The 18,610-nt window shown below is 34.4% G+C and overlaps 2 protein-coding genes and 1 long non-coding RNA gene across 3 annotated transcripts; 1 reads left to right on the top strand and 2 right to left on the bottom strand.

Moving 5' to 3' along the window:
* Positions 1-1,514: 1,514 nt before the first annotated feature.
* LOC133180478 (uncharacterized) lies at positions 1,515-7,199 on the bottom strand. Its single transcript, XR_009720333.1, has 3 exons — positions 7,178-7,199; positions 3,143-3,260; positions 1,515-1,630 (listed from the first exon to the last, which is right to left on the bottom strand). It is a non-coding gene; the product is annotated as an uncharacterized LOC133180478 (long non-coding RNA).
* Positions 7,200-11,189: 3,990 nt separating this feature from the next.
* LOC133180479 (oxytocin receptor-like) lies at positions 11,190-12,421 on the bottom strand. Its single transcript, XM_061314994.1, has one exon. It carries the CDS (start codon positions 12,409-12,411, stop codon positions 11,326-11,328), a length of 1,086 nt encoding a protein of 361 aa, XP_061170978.1. The 5' UTR covers positions 12,412-12,421; the 3' UTR covers positions 11,190-11,325.
* A 3,693-nt stretch (positions 12,422-16,114) lies between these two features.
* On the top strand, positions 16,115-17,334 carry LOC133180246 (uncharacterized). The gene has a single exon (XM_061314788.1). It carries the CDS (start codon positions 16,130-16,132, stop codon positions 16,955-16,957), a length of 828 nt encoding a protein of 275 aa, XP_061170772.1. The 5' UTR covers positions 16,115-16,129; the 3' UTR covers positions 16,958-17,334.
* The last annotated feature ends 1,276 nt before the right edge of the window (positions 17,335-18,610 follow it).

Genomic DNA, 18,610 nt, shown 5'->3' on the forward strand with positions numbered 1-18,610 from the left:
AAAAAAAACAAAAAAACAAAAAACAAAACAAAACAAAACAAAAAAAAAATGAAATAGTTAAACCAATTAAGTGACTACAACTATTTGTGAAGAACCTTTGATTTAAATGTAAACTCACTACAATAGGCACATTTCTTTAAATGCATACTTGTTAGTTAAACAAGAAAATGTTAGCCATGAAAATAGTCCCAACCACATGGCAATGTGTTAAAAATAGAATTAAAGAGACTCACTGTTGATCTAAAAATAGCACTTTATATGAAAGCCCAGATGTATCTAAAATATTACTCTATGGTGTGTACAAAACACAGGGAAATTAATGTTAGAAAAATAATTTTCTCCTTAAAAATATGCCAAATAAGATGTCAAAAATCTGCAGGGATAATGTAAGTGTGCAATTTAAATAAGAGGCCTGGCCCACAACATTCACTTGAGTCACCTTGGTGTTCTTCAGATTTCTAAGACATTCTTATCCCCCTTAATTCTCATAAAAACAAATTTGAGCTAATATTGTGGCCCCACCCTGGGTCATAAGGCCATGTCTAATCCAAAACTGATTCCACAACATGAGGATATTTCATTATCAATATGGCTAACATGGCTTATATGTTTTCTTAAGTTTTTTTTTCACATGTATAAATGCATTTACCAATTTATATATAAAATCTGATCTCAGATTTATTTGAAGAAAAAAAAAAATGAAAAAAAAATACAAATAGGGAATATTTTAATTTTATTATAATAATAAGTCTGGCAAATGATTTTGACCAACTTGAATCTTCACTACTTGAGGATGCGTGCATACATTATGAGTAAATCATTACCTTGTTGTTCATTAAAGGACGATTTTTTCCTATCTATTTCCATGTCAAACTTCGATACCTCTATTTTAGGGTTTAATTTTTATGGATGACAGATGGACAGACACCGGAGACTCTTTGATCAGAAAAGTTCAATAGAGCCTCTGCTCAGATGAGCTAAAATGTAAATGTCTTTGATTATTGTTAAAAAAAGTCACCAAGAAGAACAAAAGAAAAGGATGATAAATGAACTTTTTTTTTATTCTTAATCACTTCCAGGATATTATATTTCTTTTAACATGTTAACCATTAATGCAAGTTTGACTATTTTTGTGAAACTTTCTTTAAAGATATAAGGTATAATTTTATAAATAAGCTTCAATTCTAACAATATAACTCTAATATAACTCTTTAAGATATTTGAGACCCGTGTTCTTAGCATGGGTTTCACAAGAGTGACCTTAAAACATTTTTTTTGCATTTAATGCACTAAACAATATGAATAAATTAGATAAAACACTATTATAAAATCCTGTATCAAGATCCAAAAATGTTCTTCATTTTAAACTCGTGGAAAGTTCAAATATGTATTTTTGTTTGGTCATCATATGTTCTTTTTCAATGATTTTTGGAAAGTTCAAAGCATTTGTTCATACAACCATGAAATCAAAAATATTAACTTTCTCTAGTCATATCATATGAAACTAAATCACAGTCTTCACATGTTGCTGATATTTTCTCCAACACTGCTTTCCAAAAGATTAACTGTTGAGACAAACCAACATGGACCAAAACCTCTGTCATTTGAATGATCTCCTTAACTTTGAAATCTGTAAAATATTAAATATAAATAATTTATAATCAACCACTAAAAACAATACTGTTGATCATTCTCAAAGAGTGAACTTGAATTGAAAGTTAAATTTTACATCATGACTAAGTAAAAAGTATGCAAAGATAGACATGTAAATTTCAGGGTCAAAGGCTACACATCCCTCAGCAATGATGGTCACATTGTAAATGTTAGTTAACACTGATTGTTGCACTGAATATATCTTATTTTAATTTACAATTAGTGTAGATCAGAGTAGTTTAATCCATACAGAGATAGATGAGTCTAATCTGTATACAAAGAAGTCAACCATAAATAAGAACAATTAAGGTAAACCCAAGTGATGGTCATGTCATCTTGCCTTGGGAAGTAGATGAGTCAAGCATATAAAATCATAATTAAATAAAGCAAACAAGTACAAAATCTGAAGGTTAAATGACAAGGTAAGGATTTGATGGCAGAATTTAAAAAACCTGATATGATGACATGTGTGTTAGTAAGCTACAAGAAGATGATCAGAAACAGTTCCTTCCAAAAGAGATTAAAGTTTTCAATTATCTAAAAATAACCTCTGATGTGACTTCTTTTTTCAGACACTGTTTACCTAACATTTGTTTTTCTATCGTTAAAGTCAACTGCAATATAAACAATTACTTTTATTTGGTTATAACGTGACATCACACATAAGGTTTGATTATTCATGATAACGATACTTTATTCGCTCAAGCAGCCTCAGGTAGGAGAGAGCTGTACAGTGCAGGGAACTAATTTTTAATAAACCAGCATCAGCATTAGTAGCATCAGGATCGAGCTAGCATCAGCAACAGCATTTAAAAAACAGCATTACCAGGATCAGCATCAGCAAGCAAAGGATAAAACCAGCATTGACCTACATAAAATCAGCATTATCCTACTAGCATCAGAAAATCAATGAGTTTTAATTCAGTAAAAAATTAAAAAAGAAAGAAAGAATATTGGTTAAAGTATTCACATTATTGATACATAGTGAGATATTATGATCAAATAATTGTAAAGGGCACTTTTAATTGCTTTAAATGGCAATGCTGAAATTCATTATCTACTTCCGGTAGCATGATGCTACTTCCGGTAGCATTGACCTAATTATAAAACAGCATCAGGATAAGGATTACTAGCATTAAATCAGCAAGCAGAGGAAGCATTCAAATCAGCAAGCAAAGGAAGCATTCAAATCAGCATCGATGCTGTAACAAAACTAGTTTCCTGCACTGTAGGCGGACTTGAGACAATGTGATGGACATATACACAACATTCACTTAAACAAGATCTTTCTTTTCATCCAACTGCATATATATTTCTCATCATAAAAAATGTACATTCTTTCATTCTGTACACATAGAATAACATTTGAATCCAATCATACAAAATGAAAATGACTAGTCAGCTCACTGTGATTATAACACCTACCTTATACCCTTATACACTTGTCTATTAAATTTATGGAATCATTTCATTGGGATATAAAACTTACCTTACAGGGGAGGTTTTTGGGAGGGCTCCAACACAGGTATCACATGATTATGAAATGCAGAAATTGACAGTCCAGAGAAAATATCTGAACAGTGTTCTTTTTTGTGAAACAAGGCATTCTGTAAACATGGTAAACATAGTTATAATAAATTTTGGGAAAAAAGTTCAAAACAATTCTTTTGATTTTTGATATTAATATTAATCTTTGTTGAATATGTTGAAGGGTGTCAGTGTTTTAACTGAATGGTATTTATTTCTTGAAACTGTGTCCGATAATTTTTTTTTCTATGAGACATTATAAGAATAGAGTTTTGCATCAATCTCTCGAACATCAATAAATGTGAATTTGAATTTGATTGTTTGTTATCTTCATATTTCATTGAAAGTCTCTTCCATTTTTTTTCTTTAAGCATTTTAACCTCAATGTGTCAAACTATACCAGATTTCTTGATTTTTTTACTGGTCCCATCAGGATAGAAATAACAACGTTTGCCTGTACCATTAAAATGCAGGTCCTCAAAAAAAATTATAATAATAAATAATAACCTTTGAGATAAAGTGGTGGCTACATGTACATTCATTTTTGTTTTCAATTTTATAGAAAAATCTTAGAGGTTTCTACAAGAATATCATGGTATTTATGGATCAATACCAAGGTTTACCCCCACCCCACCCCCAGCACCTTTTCTCTTCCTTACAAGTGCAACCAACAACCTAAGTCTGATTGAGCATATGAAAAACTGTCATAAAATGAACATTCAATTAAAAATAAACATGCTTGGTTAAGCATTTGATTCAGCATGATTAATGGTAACTTAAGATCAGGTAAGACCCCCTTATTATACTCACTTTTTGATTAAACCAATGCAGTTGCAGAAATTCAAGTTTTCAATCTTAACCATTTCAACCAGAGAATATTAATTATTAATACTTTATGCAATTTTCATCTTTAAAAAAAAAGCTATTTTTCAATTTTGCTGCACTCTTCATTTGATGAACATTGAACAATTTACATATCAAGCAATAAGCAAATTAAGTTGACATCCTTGAAAATTTTTATCGTTTAATTTACTTTTCCCCATGAGAACTACATACACTGCACTAATCTGCAAATCAGAAGGACCAAGTCCAAAATGATGGTTTGTATACATAGTACAAACTTATGTGAAAATTATTTATATAAATAATTAATAATACTTGCATCTCTTTTACAAAAAGTAAAAACAAAAAAGCAATAAAATTTGAATATCAAAATTTTGATTTACAAATAACACATCTGATTCACCATATATGTGTACTACGTAGAGCCACTTCACTTAGCCATCATTGGACATTTAACTTGGTGTGTCTGAGGCTCAATGAAGGATCTTACACAAAAATCGCTCATTAATGAAAACAAAATTTAGTTCTTTACTCATAATATTTGAAACCCTGTTTTTGGCTGAACTATATTTTTATACAATGACTAATACTTTTAGTATTTTGAAACATAGTAACATTTATTAGAGGAACCTTAAATATTGCCGGCTACCAAATTGTGGTCTGCAAGAAACACGTGGAAATTCTCAGATCCTTTGTATAACGTTTAGCCTTGTAGTGCACCTGAGTCACTTAAGTGACCTATTGCTATCCGTTCTCGTCCGACGGCGTGCATCGTGCGTCGTGTGTTAACATTTGAACATTTTTAGCTTCTTCTCTGAAACCGCTTAACCAATTTCAACCAAATTTGGCATATAGCATCTATGGGTAAAGGGGAACAAAAATTGTGAATTTCATGGTCCCTGCCCCCCCCCCCCTGGGGCCTTAGGGGTTGGGCTAAAACCACCAAAAATAATGCAATCTTTAAAAATCATCTTTTTTACTACAGGACATCAAGCAGTCAAACTGTTGGCATGATTGTAATAAGCATTGAGCCCTCAACCAAAATTGTGAAATTCATGGCCCCAGGGTCAGGGGTTCTGGTGTTAGGGCGGGGCTCTATTGATTATATAGTGAAAATGCATTAATTCTTTGAAAATCTTCTTCTGTGCTCCTGGGTATTAAATAAAGTAACTAAGTACATAGTTATGATGAGCAAGAATGCCTCTACCAAAATTGTGAAATTCATGGCCCCAGGGTCAGGGGTTCTGGCCCCAGGGTGGGGCTATATAGATCATATAGTGAAAGTGCATTATTTCATTGAAAATCTTCTTCTCTGCTCCTGGGTATTAAATAAAGTAACTAAGTACATAGTTATGAAGAGCAAGAGTGCCTCTTCCAAAATTGTGAAATTCATGGCCCCATGCAGGGTCAGGGGTTCTGGTGTTAGGGCGGGGCTCTATTGATTATATAGTGAAAATGCGTTAATTCTTTGAAAATCTTCTCCTCTGCTCCTGGGCATTAGGGTGATAAACTAAGTACATAGTTATGATGAGGAGGTGGGCCTCTTCCAAAATTGTGAATTTCATGGCCCCAGGGTCAGGGGTTCTGATGTTAGGGCGGGGCTCTATTGATTATATAGTGAAAATGCATTAATTATTTGAAAATCTTCTTCTCTGCTACTGGAGATTATTTAAACAAACTAAGTGCATGGTTTTGATGCATAAGGATGCCTTTTCAAAAATTGTGAATTTCATGTCCCCAGGGTCAGGGGTTCTGGTGTTAGGGCAGGGCTCTATTGATTATATAGTGAAAATGCATTGATTCTTTGAAAATCTTCTTCTCTGCTACTGGAGATTATCTAAACAAACTAAGTGCAAGATAATGATAGGCAAGGATGCCTCTTCCAAAATTTTTAAATATATGGCCTCAGTTTTTGGGGTTCTTGAGGAAAGGGGGGGGGGTTCTATTGATTATATAGTGAAAAAGCATTAATTCTATTAATTAATCAGTAATTAATCCTGTCTGCTCCTTAGCGATGAGCTGATAAATAAATTGCTTAGCTATGATGAAAATGGGAGCTTCGAACAGAATTTTTAAAAATCTTGTGGTCCTAGGGACAGGGGTTCTGGCATAATGAGGAGGGGGGTTGAATTTCTTGACCCTTGGTCTTGGGTTCTGGTGTTAGGGTAAGGCTTTGTTGAATCTGTAGTGAAAACGCATTGTACCTGTGAAATTCTTCTCTGCTTCTGGGCATATCGGAAGAAAACTGAGTAAAAGTTTAAATGATATAAGTAAGCGTATTTCTACCAGATTTTTGAATATCTGGACCATTTGTCTAAGCATTCTAGTCCTGGGCAAGGCTCTATTAATTTGTATTCTACTGAGAGGAGTTATTCCCCTTTTCCGTTCACCTTTGATAATTAATCACTGTAAATAATGTATTTGAAAGGTTAATAGAATAAGATAATTATGCAAGAATGTTTATCATATAATTCAAAAAGTATTTTCTTAGTTTTAATAATCAGGTAGACCTGTAAGTAATAGATAAATAAAAATGAGACAAAAATAACTTATCTTATTAAAAGTTCTTCAAAGACCATAAGAGAGGTCAATGCTAGAGTTCTTAATATGGGTTTCAAAATAGTACAGAAGCACTAATAATTTATTAATAGTCTGCATGGTGACAGTGTTAAGTGGGGGACAGATTAGAACTTAATTTATGAGTTGATACTGAATACTAGACTAATTATTTTGTTGATCCTGATCTTCCTACTTCTCTTGCTTTAGGGCAACAAAGCTTCATCTATCAGTGTATTTAACTTCTAAATTGTTGTATTATACTCAGGTGACCATTAAGGCCCTTGGGCATCTTGTTAAAATTGATGTGCATCAGATCGCAGGCGTTGTCATACTCAAAATGTATTACTGATACTAGGAGTTATATCGTATTTCTGAGATAAGGCTCATAAATCACAATAAACACAACAAATCAACTTACCAGCTCCTACATGTACTTTCACTTTAGCCGAATATCGCATGACAGACCTCAGAAATAAACTACGCTGAGTGATTATAGTTCTTAATTTTCGTGCAATATATTTCAATATTATATGACATTGTCCTACATTTGTAGGATTAATATGCTTATTTGATAAAAGGTAATTAATAGCCTTACCTGCAAAAGAAATAACAGACGTCAAATTCAGTCGGAACTGCTAAAACTGGGCGCGTATTAATTTATCTGTCCATTGTAAAATCGAAGACGGAGCATTCCCTGATATGACGTAAACATCGATGTTTCTTTTATAATAAACAATATTAAACATTTAGATCGAAACATTCTAATAGCTGGAGATGTTTTACGAAACATCTCTCTAATTGCTTTGTGTAATCGGGGTACTAGAGACATCAGATTACAGAAATAGTCAGTTGGTTTCAATACCGGAATGGCAGCTCCCAGATTTCGCATGGCGGACATGCCTAGTAGATGAAAAACAGACAGTTATGGAAAAAGTACGCACAGAATCGTTAGGAACGAAACAAATAGTTGTACCCATGACGTTCAACTATCTGCACATATACAACAAATGTCATGTTATTGTTTTGTTAGACCTGTAGCTGTGCAGTCCTGCAAGTGTAATATGCAAATTATTGCTGCATGACACTGCAAGTGACAATCAAACTGCATACATATCAAGACAGCTTTCCCATGGAAGGTGTCATAGGTCAGTTTTCAAGAGTAAGCAAGAAGTATTTATTAAGATATTGAGATTTTTATTTCGTACCAGTTTCACTTGGATGAACACAAAACCAAACCCTTAATGGGAATTTGGTTGCAAATTTAAATTAATGGAGTTTTCACTCTTGTAAGTGCAAAACTGTGAGTGCAGAAAGGTCACAATAATTCTAATGGATATTCTGTAGAAAAACAGGTACAGAATTTCAAGAAACACTTCAGTGATTATATTTTTATCAAGAAGTTTTTGTTTAAAGATATTTTAGTAAAAATAACAGGCAATTTGATGGCACATTTGAATTACATGTAGTTGATTTTTTTTCCTCCTAGCAAAATTACCTATTTCTGGGTAGAAAGGCAAACTGGACTACTGGAGTGATTACATTCTGAACTTTACATCAATTCAGGCACATGACCTTCAATCTCCATGACTGAAATTAGTTTATATTTATCCAGAATGTCACACAGATGCATGATTTAAATATTTGTTTAACCAGAAGTCTTTGTCGAGACTGTAGCTCGACTGGTTTGTACTTATAATAAAGGAAGAGATAAGTAGCAGTTGGACATGAAACTTTGCAACAGCAAAAAATAGAGTAATGATCTTTGATTTAGTCTCTTTTCGTGGAAATCTGACTAAAACTGTAGGAGGAGTAGACTTTTAAAAGAATTTTACAGAAATTTCTATTTAGTAACCATGGCAACACCGTTCATCAAAATTAAAAACCGATAAAAAAAAATTAAGCATCTCAGTGTAGTCTACTTGTGTGCCAAGTAATATTGAAATAAGACTAAAACTGTAGAAGAAGCTTTTGAAAAATTGTTTACAGACAGACGGACGACCAACACCTTACTATCAGATAAGCTCTTCTGGCCATGGTCTCTAACCAGTAGAGCTAAAAATCAAGAGATTTTAACAATGCTTAATGTATTATAGCAATGAATTGGCTTTAGATATGGGGCTCATTTTACGGGATCCCTTAGCATGAAAATGCACATTGCAAAAACTGCAAATATGTATAAAATTGCAAGTTTAACAGAGAGTGTGTTCAAAAGTGTGAACACATCAGTGAGTACAATCCACTTTTTCACACTGTTGCCTAAATTCCATACAGTTCTTCACTCCAAAAGTTGTCTTTAAACATGCAACAAATTTTATACAAATGCTGATTTTGTTTGGCCTTAAATTTATATACATGAATGTTTATGTCTTTTTTTAATACCATAAAGTCATAAAAACACAACCAGTATTTAAATGAAGTATTTGACAATGCTCAATTAAGTTCCTTCAAATGCATTTAAAAACTACTGAATGTATCAAGTACATGTTACTTTTACATAGAAAAGACAGTAACATTATAAAAATATTTATTAATAAGATGATCTCTAACTAATTTTAAATTGTCAAAAAAAAACCCCTCACATTTGAAGCTACTAAACTGAAAGAAAGCAAAATATATGAAACATTAATTGGTGTCTAGGAAAATCAAGGAGTCCCAAAACTGTCATGAAAAAAAAAACCGCTTGATCCTTTTCCTTTGGAATGTTGTCGACAACTTGAAGCATCAACTCTGTACTTTGGCATGGTGCAACAGGTCCTATTGCTAAATGTGCTTGGTGTTTGTAAAATATTCCTGTAGAGTATTGCAAATAGTCCAAGATGGTTCAAGATAGGAAGCGTTTCAGGGACAGAAATGTCTTATGTGTTGCATTTAATATACCTTGTATGTGCAGCTGAATCTGTTTTACAATCGTTTAACAAAACTAGAGATTTTTTTAATCACAATTGTCCTCAAATCAACACTTCATCTTTTCGTCTGCCATTAGGACACCATACTTTTAATTCCTTTAAATAAGGAGAGTTCCTGAGGGAGATAATTTTTCTAATAGTTTTAGCCAACTTCAATCTATTTTTAAATTAGCATAATGCCATTTGCAACCAAATTCCTTTTAACTATCAATTGATTTTGAAGGATTTTTGCAATTAAACTGATATTTATAATATTTTAGGCGTTTGTTGGGTTTTTACAGCATTCTAAATATAGTGGTATTTTAAACACATTGATTTAATCTAATTTTAGACCCCACTTTTATAGAATCAGTGTTGATAAATGAAATAAAATAAAATATTTCTAGTTAGAGCACTTCCTTTAAATTTATTTAATATTTTTCATTTGAATAAAAGTGCATTTTTTTCCTGCAATTTTTTTTTCTTAATCTATGGGTGTTTTTCTAAATATTTTCATAAAACTGCTAAAAATAGAATATAGGACTATAATAGGGACCCCCAAAGGTACCTGACAGTTTTGATACTGGGATTTATTAGAGGACACATGATGCTAATCAGAAACAATAAAATCAGTCAAAATGATCGCAATGCCTTTCATAATAAAATTTGGATTTTGCATGGATTTCTCGTAGACACGCACTTAAGTTGATCTAGGTATCTATCATTGTAATGTAGCATTAAAAATTAACCACAGAATTAAAAGAGGCTTTCAATTGCACATTTCATAATAACTATTGTGATTTTTTTTGGAATGAGGATATCCTGTCCCAAACTCAAACTCCACCCCCACTTATTTTTTTAATCCTCTATAAATTCATTGTACCATAGACATTCTACATCTTAATTCTTACATATAAATATTTCTACTATTATGATACTATATTTGTAAATATACTAAAAATATTTTATTTTATCAATTGAGATGTACATAAGTGATGATTTATACACTATATATGCCTACTGGATTCAGAATTAGCGTTCTCATTCAGATTAAATGACATGTAAACTTTACGTTTGATCAAGTAAAATAGCTACGGCGAGTTGTCTGTGTTAATATGGCGAGGTATCCAAACGGATAGTTCTGGTTGGGGTGCATTTGTCTTAAGAGCGAAGTGTCTTATGAGTGATCAGTCTAGATTCTAGCGCGTGCGCAATCTGAGTTTTCACCATCGCATTCGGTTAAACCTTGCTTATATATTTTTTACAGGACCTCAGGGTCCACGCAACAAGGCGTGCAACTCGCCTCTATGTTGGATTCAGCTTAAGGGCACATTCTAACTAGTAACGAGAGTTTCTCACCCAGTCGAACCTTTCTTAGACATCGGAATCTGACATTTATTGAAATGAAAATCAAACCAGATTGAGTCTTGGGGAGTGTCTATTGGTTAGACGTATAATTGTCCTTTTATAAATTTCGAATTCAACGGGTGGCGTTACTACATGTATTATGTACAAAACATACTTGTCCACTTATAACTTTGCTGTCACCCGCTTGAATGAAAAAAAAAAAAATAAAATGTGCAACAATTGATATTGCCTAGATCTGAGAATGAGTTTTTTTTTTCAGAGAAAGCTTAAACTTCAAGTCAAAGTCAAATAAAAACCAGACTTCCGTGGTTTTTCGTTTTGATTTATTTTGAAATATATATTGCAGATAAAAACATAGGATATAGAAGGTGTACATGTAGTACAAAATGATCATGAATGAATTTAATTCTTAAAAGTAGTATTAGATGTATACGGAAAAACTAATCTTGAAATTATCAACTCCTCATATGTATAGACTGGGACATAAAATTTACAATGAAAACGAATATCTTCTGAAAAATTTCTCGCAGCACAACAACCGAAGTTCATTTCTGAATTTGTTGTCAAAAATCCAGTAAATATATGGATTAGCAATGTGATTCAGAAGGTTAAAACGCAGACAGAAATCGTACACATTTAACTTGAACCCTCTCAGGTCCATTTCGGGGTCTACAAAAGTGTAGACTTGCGTAAATAGTGACGTCAGATACGAAACTACGTAGACAGTAATGATGACGAGAAACATGACACTGATATTCCTCCGCGCTCTTTGTTCCCGGTTTCCGTCGGTCGTTAAGGTGTTTGAGGGTTCAGTATTATGAGTTCGCAGAATATTTTGTGGTAAATCCGCCATTGTAATACCAGTATTTTCAGAACTAAGATCCTGTGTTTCTTTAGATGAGATAATAGTGTTGTCGTCTGGGATAGTATTGATTCGATTTCGTTTGGGGGGTGACAGTGTTTTATAGATAGTCTTGATTACAGGAATGTACAGAGCGGAAGTAACGATGATATTTATAAAAGAAAGAATAAGAAAAGTTCCAAAATACGGGATCATTACACTGTTTCCGTTGGTTCCATCATCGAAATGACACATTGTTACCGAAGAGGGTTCATGTATACCGCTGAATTTCACAATTGGAGCGGAATACCCAACCGATATTAGACATATAATCATGGTAGCAATTTTGCATGATTTTGTTGTCATTTGCGGACCAAACGGACGACAGATGATTAAATATCTCTGTAATGCTATCGCAAAAATTAAGTGCGCTGACATCCCTCCTGTCAGAATGATTAAAAAACTAAAAATTTTACATAAAATCTCACTAGGATAACGCATGGTGTTGTCAATGTGATATTGGATCACATTTGAAATACATCCTGCAAGATCCACAAATGCCAGAATTGGAATGAAAAACCGAGAAGCCGTTTTATCCTGTACGTATCTAGAGTACACCAAAATAACAAGAAAGTTTCCGAATATTCCAAAGGCAGCAGCAATTAATATTGCGATCGTATTGGGGAGTAATCGTTCCGAATGTTGCTCAGAAAAATTTCGTGCAGACTCCATCATCACATTTGTCGTTCAAGTGATACGTTTTTATTTGAATTTTATACCACACTTTGACTTAAGGAATGACTTTGTGTGATATAAAGGAAGAGTCAGACTACTCATGCTAATTTAGAATAAATGTATCACAAGCATCTAACAGAAGTACCATGAAGAACTTGGCATGAGAGGGTACTTTGTTTAATTTTGTAAGATTATTATGAAGAATAACTATACTGCGCAATCCTACTTCCTTTGTTTTGCCTGAATAAATTTTTTTTTTTTTTTTTTTTTTTTAACAAGAAGTGAAGATAAGAGGTATGTAAAATTTTCACACTGAATAATCCAAATGGATGCATGGATATTTAATTATATATAGTATCTAGAAATAAGTTGTCAGTGAGAAATTATATTAAAAATGATTTTGGAGTTTGATATCGATCGGAGAAAAGAAATTTTGTGTTTTTGGGGTATAACATCATTGAACGAAATCGATTTTGTGTTTTGGAGTTGTCCACCTATGGTTAATCGAAAGAAATAAATATGCTACATTCCAGTTAAAATATTTTCCTCCTTTATTGTATAAGCGGTTTTATGATTACGTAACATGACTAGTTTAATGCTTTTAATATTCTTACTTGCATAAGTGTAAATACAAAAATTGAAACAAGATAAATGGTTATAAAGATAACAGTTAAAAGACGATAAAGAATTATCACAATGATTTGTAATGATTTGCGAAAGGCTTGCATATTTTCCCTTTATTCCATGTCTATATTTATGTAATAGATCCAGATGTCAGCACGTGAAAAGTTTGTACGTTCTTCTTGTCAGAAATCATTGAGACATTCATAATTTTTAATTTTAGATATATGTTATGCTGTTTCCTTCATCTTCTATCACATGAGTTGATGATAATACAATCCTATCTTTTATCTTAGATTTCAATTTCGATTACTTAATTTATTTGGATCTTAATAGTATATGAACAACATGTATTACATAATACAGCATTATTGTTAAATAATAGCATTTATGTAATCGTGTTTTTGTTGGTAACTAGATATTGTTTTCTTAGATTAAAGTTCACAAACACGTTATATGTAATGTACATTTGGCGTCTCTCGGGGAATTAGCCAAATCTTTTTATATTAGCCAATCAGAAGCATGTATTTTTCACGTGACTCGGAATAGCGTCACTTGACTGATTTAGAAAGAAAACAAAAACATTCAGTTTATTTACATAAGAAATCACCCACCCACCTTCCCCAGCTTTCACCACCATTCAATGATTTAACATTTTACGTTTATATAACCCATTTTTAATTTTTGTTTTTAGACTGGATTAGTTCATCCCCATATAGTGAAGTAAGTGCATATTGGTGAATTTTAAAGGAAAATTTCCAGGATTTGGCAGGCTCCGTCCAAACAGCCCACAACACAATGGAGGAAGGTATGAAGATTCATGTACGAATTATCGGACACTCTTACATTCGCCGTTTAGGGGAATTTTTCGCGGTTAATGGACATTATGCCAATTTACAATTAGACAAATCACAGTATTTGGTGGATTTTCAAGCTAGAGGTGGACTGACTTTTCAACGTTTAGCACAGTGCGCGAAATTCACTAATTTCCCAAAACCTCCCCTGCTGTGTGCATTCTGCAGATGGGCGGCAACGATTTATGCCGGAGGCAACCTGACAAAGTGTTTACGGACATACTCTCATATGTCCAGTTTCTACGTGACGGCGTGGGAATTAAAAATGTGATAGTGGGTCAATTGTTACGTCGGCAGCCGTGGGCGACCAGACCAGGTTATAATGAAGACGTTGTGAGTGTCAACAATAAATTGAAGAAAGAGACTGCTACCTTAAAGAACATTTATTTTTGGCAACATCGTGGATTTTGGACGGATCTTATCTTGGTCGTGATGAGGTGCACATAGATGGGAAATCCAGACACAAGAAAAAATACCTCCACAGTATTCGCATTGCAGTTCTTCACCATTCCAGATAGGCCAGTGTTTTAATTAAATTAATTATAGATCAGCTTATCTCTATTACATGTTAGAATATAGGTATTCATCATAGATTTCTTGGACATTTGCACAAGGAAATTTGTATAAAAGTAATAAGGTGTAATTTAACTTTAAGAATTCAGACATATAAGCTTCATTACAGAGTTGCAAAATTAAATATATTGAACATTGCACAACAGAGCCTATATGTCACTGTTTGTAGTAATTTTATTATAAATATTAAACAAAATACTGGTTACACACACAATAGTTTATATCACTTACAGTCACACGCAGAGTAGTGTGCATCACTAGAAGTCGCACGCAGAGTAGTGTGCATTATTTTAGTCACACGCTGAGTCGTGTGCATTATTTTAGTCACACGCAGAGTAGTGTGCATTATTCAAGTCACACGCAGAGTAGTGTGCATTATTTAAGTCACACGCAGAGTAGTGTGCATTATTTTAGTCACACGCAGAGTAGTGTACATTATTTTTACTCGCATGCATTATAGTGTGCTTTATTTTGTAACACGCTGAGTAATGTGCAAATATTAGTAGTCACATGCAGAGTAGCGTGCAAAGTTTGTAAACACATGCAAAGTAGTTGGTATACATGTGGGTTTAGTCACACACAGAGTGGTATCCATTAATTGTAGTCATACACTAAAAGTAGTATGCGTCGGTGGTTGTCACACTTGATATTGCCTTTATTTTTATGTACAGAGTGCACAAGTTGAGTCCCTGGCAGAAAAGTGTACATAAATTCTGGTCTCATGCTTTAGTGTGCATAAATTTGAGTCAAGTAATTGATAACATATGTAGTCTATTTGTGCAGTCAGGTAGTAACTTTGTAGTCATACCTGCTCTCACAGTAGTGTGCATGGGTTATTTGTCTTCAATTTGAGCTTAAGTAGCAGACAACTCGACAAAATTTATGTAGAGAAAATATATAAAGTTTGATTAGAGATCAATATTGGATTTCACATACACTGAGAATGAGAGGTGAAGTCCTGAGAAGAAATAATATTTGTATGCCTTATCATTAATAAGGCACACTATCTGATAGCCTATATATATCACATAGTTTTAACACAGTATAGTTGTTCTGTAGGAGTCATGCCTAGAAGGAAGACATCAAAACAGACAGACGCCCAGAGTGTTGAAATGCATTCCACAACCCAAGCAAAACGTCGGAAGACCAATCAAGCTTCTGTGGTAGCAAAACCTGATCAAGTTGCCATCGACTACCAAAAACTTGCATCAGAAATTCTCAGGCAACAGGGAATGCACCAATTTCAACCTTCAGTGAGCAATGACCCACAGCCTGTGTAGCCTCATAGTCAGTCATCCATTCCTAATACCACATATACAGGGAATACTCTTCCATGCAACTTACAATTTATCATTGAGTCAAATGCTGACTGACGTTTTTCATACTGGTTGTTAGGCCATTATTCACACACTGAATTGTCGACGGATTTTTCCGTTATTTCCCTATCATGACAAGGAGCACACGGCGGGTGTGACCGGTCGGCAGGGGATGCTCACTCCTCCATGGCACCTGATCCCACCTCTGATGTTTGGAGGTCCGTGTTTGCTCTGCTCCTATTTTGTATTGTATAATGGACTTTTGAGCTTGAATACTGTTTGTTATCTCCATATATTTCATTACAGACTACTGGTGAACGAGAAAACTAGGATCAGACCACAGCATCAGAGACAATGGCACAATCCTCTACAACAGGGACAATGCAGTCACAGACTGCTTCATCAGAGTCACAAGCTGCTACATCAGGTTCACAAGCTGACACAACAGGGACAGTCTCACAACTAGTTTCTAGGATTTTTGAAGGTGAGCCAGCAGCCACAGCTCCCAATAAAAACACTAGTAATTACATCTCAATCACTGACGGCATTCCTCTTGGTGCAACTGTACCCAGCAAAATTAAGTCCAAAATATGGTCAAATGAATTCATAGATTTACGTAGTCTTTTGACGCACCAAGAAGAAGACCCAGTGACCTTAATGATCACACCAGGTGTAATTAATTTGCAATATAGTCAAAAGTCAAAAACACCTTTGTCCATCAACCAATTGACAGACACATTTCTAATTTTTACATGCATCATAATACAACAGAAACCTGCTGAGGCTCCCCACCTGCTTAGGTACATGTCATTCATAAGGGAATTACAAAAGCTTCGTAGAGATTCAGCATGGCGATCATATGATGAGTCTTTCAGAAAGTTAAGGGAGACTGTAGACCTTCCCTGGCAAAAGCCAGTGGAAGAACTACGTGGGAAATCTTTGGCAATTTCCTCAAAACAATCTAATGGGCAGCCCTTTCGTGGGAAACAGGTGGGGAGAATCAGTGGGGTCAGATTCTGCTTCGACTACAATCAAGGCAACAAATGTAAGTCAACCCCTAGTCCATTCACACACATTTGTCAAACATGTAGGGGTCATCATCCCAAAAGCAAATGCAGATCTAATGACAAATCCGAACATGATAAGGCCTCTCCCAACCTCAGTAAAGGCAAACAAACTTAATGACCATTTAGTAGGTTATGATGATCAATAGAGGGAATACTTAGTAAAAGGATTCAGTTCTGGATTTTCCCTGGGATGTATAACCACTCCCATAGCGTCTTTGTCAAGAAATCACAGTTCAGCAAAAAATCACCCAGAGATCATACAAGCTCACATACAAAAGAGCCTTAAGCTCAAGCGTATTGCAGGACCTTTCCCAAACCCTCCTTTTGATCCCTTTGTGTCATGTCCTCTAGGAGTTATACCAAAATCAGAACCTGGAAAATTTCGAATCATTCATGACCTTTCTTATCCAAAAACAAATTCGGTTAACACCCATATTCCAAAAGCAAATTCAGAAGTTCATTATGACTCGATTGACTGGATTATAAATTTAGAGCAAAAAGTAGGCAAAAACTGATATTGAAGACGCATTCCGAATCATTCCAATTTGTCCAGAGGATTATCATTTATTAGGGTTTTCTTGGCAAGGTCAATATTACTTTGACAAATGTCTCCCAATAGGGACAAGTAGTTCTTGCCAGATATTTGAAAAATTCAGTGTAGCTTTACAGTGGATACTACAATCAAAGTGTGGGGCAGGGGGAATGTCGCATATACTGGACGACCTTTTCTTTATCGCACCTGCTAACTCTTCAAAATGTAGGAATAACAAATTTTCTCTTTTTGTGCAAAAACATTGGAGTCCCTATCAAAACGTCCAAAACATAGACTCCAACCACAAAAATTATCATTTATGGTATTGAAATTGACTCAGACAAAATGGAAGCACGGCTACCGGTCGACAAAATTGACAAGATTAAAAGACATCTAGTAGAACTTTTACAAAAAGATCAAACTACATTACGTGAACTACAATCTCTGATTGGTTTACTCAGTTTTGCTTGCTCAGTAGTGGTTCAAGGGGGTGCTTTCCTCCGACGTATGATTGATCTGACTTGTGTAGTAACTGAACCTGCATCGCACATACACTTAACCAGGGAAACAAAAGCAGATATGGAAACATGGCTATCTTTCATAAGCTGCTTTAACGGAAAGTCAGTTTTTCTTCCTCAATAGTGGTTTTCCACAGATCATCTTACTCTTTATACAGATGCATCAGGATCATTGGGCTTTGCTGCAATTTTGGGTCATGATTGGTTTGCTTCTCACTGGGATTTTTTGCAGAAAGATTGTCAAATTGCAGTCAAAGAGTTATTTCCCATTGTACTACCCATAGAAATATGGGGGAGCAAAATCAACAATAAAAGAATCCTATTCATGTCTGATAATATGGCAGTAGTGCAGATCATTAACAAACAAACTTCAAAAGACAAAACAATTATGAAATTGGTACGCCGCTTAGTGTTAGCAACATTAGAATACAACATTCATTTTCGAGCAAAACACATTCCAGGAAAATTTAATGTCACTGCTGATCGCCTCTCCCGTTTTCAATTTCAGGCAGCTTTCCAGTCTGCACCTCACTTAAACCGCCAGCCAACACCAACCCCTCAAGTCAGCTTGATCATTTGAATTCATCAGCTTCCAATCTTCTTTCAAAGGCACTTTCAAAGAGTTCAAGCACAGCCTACAAAAGATCATGGGAGATGCTATTGGGCACATTTCCTTCCCTTAAATCCTTGCCTGTCTCCCCCTCCCCCCCCCCCACAC

The sequence above is a fragment of the Saccostrea echinata genome, unplaced genomic scaffold (genome assembly GCF_033153115.1).
Source record: "Saccostrea echinata isolate AGI-Se365-2 ecotype Australia unplaced genomic scaffold, CSIRO_AGI_Sech_v1 ptg000006l, whole genome shotgun sequence".
In the NCBI taxonomy this organism is placed as follows: Eukaryota; Metazoa; Mollusca; class Bivalvia; order Ostreida; family Ostreidae; genus Saccostrea; species Saccostrea echinata.

Bases quoted from the DNA above. Each gene is read 5' to 3' on its own strand.
- LOC133180479 (XM_061314994.1), bottom strand. From the start codon at position 12,411: ATGATGGAGTCTGCACGAAATTTTTCTGAGCAACATTCGGAACGATTA.
- LOC133180246 (XM_061314788.1), top strand. From the start codon at position 16,130: ATGGCACAATCCTCTACAACAGGGACAATGCAGTCACAGACTGCTTCA.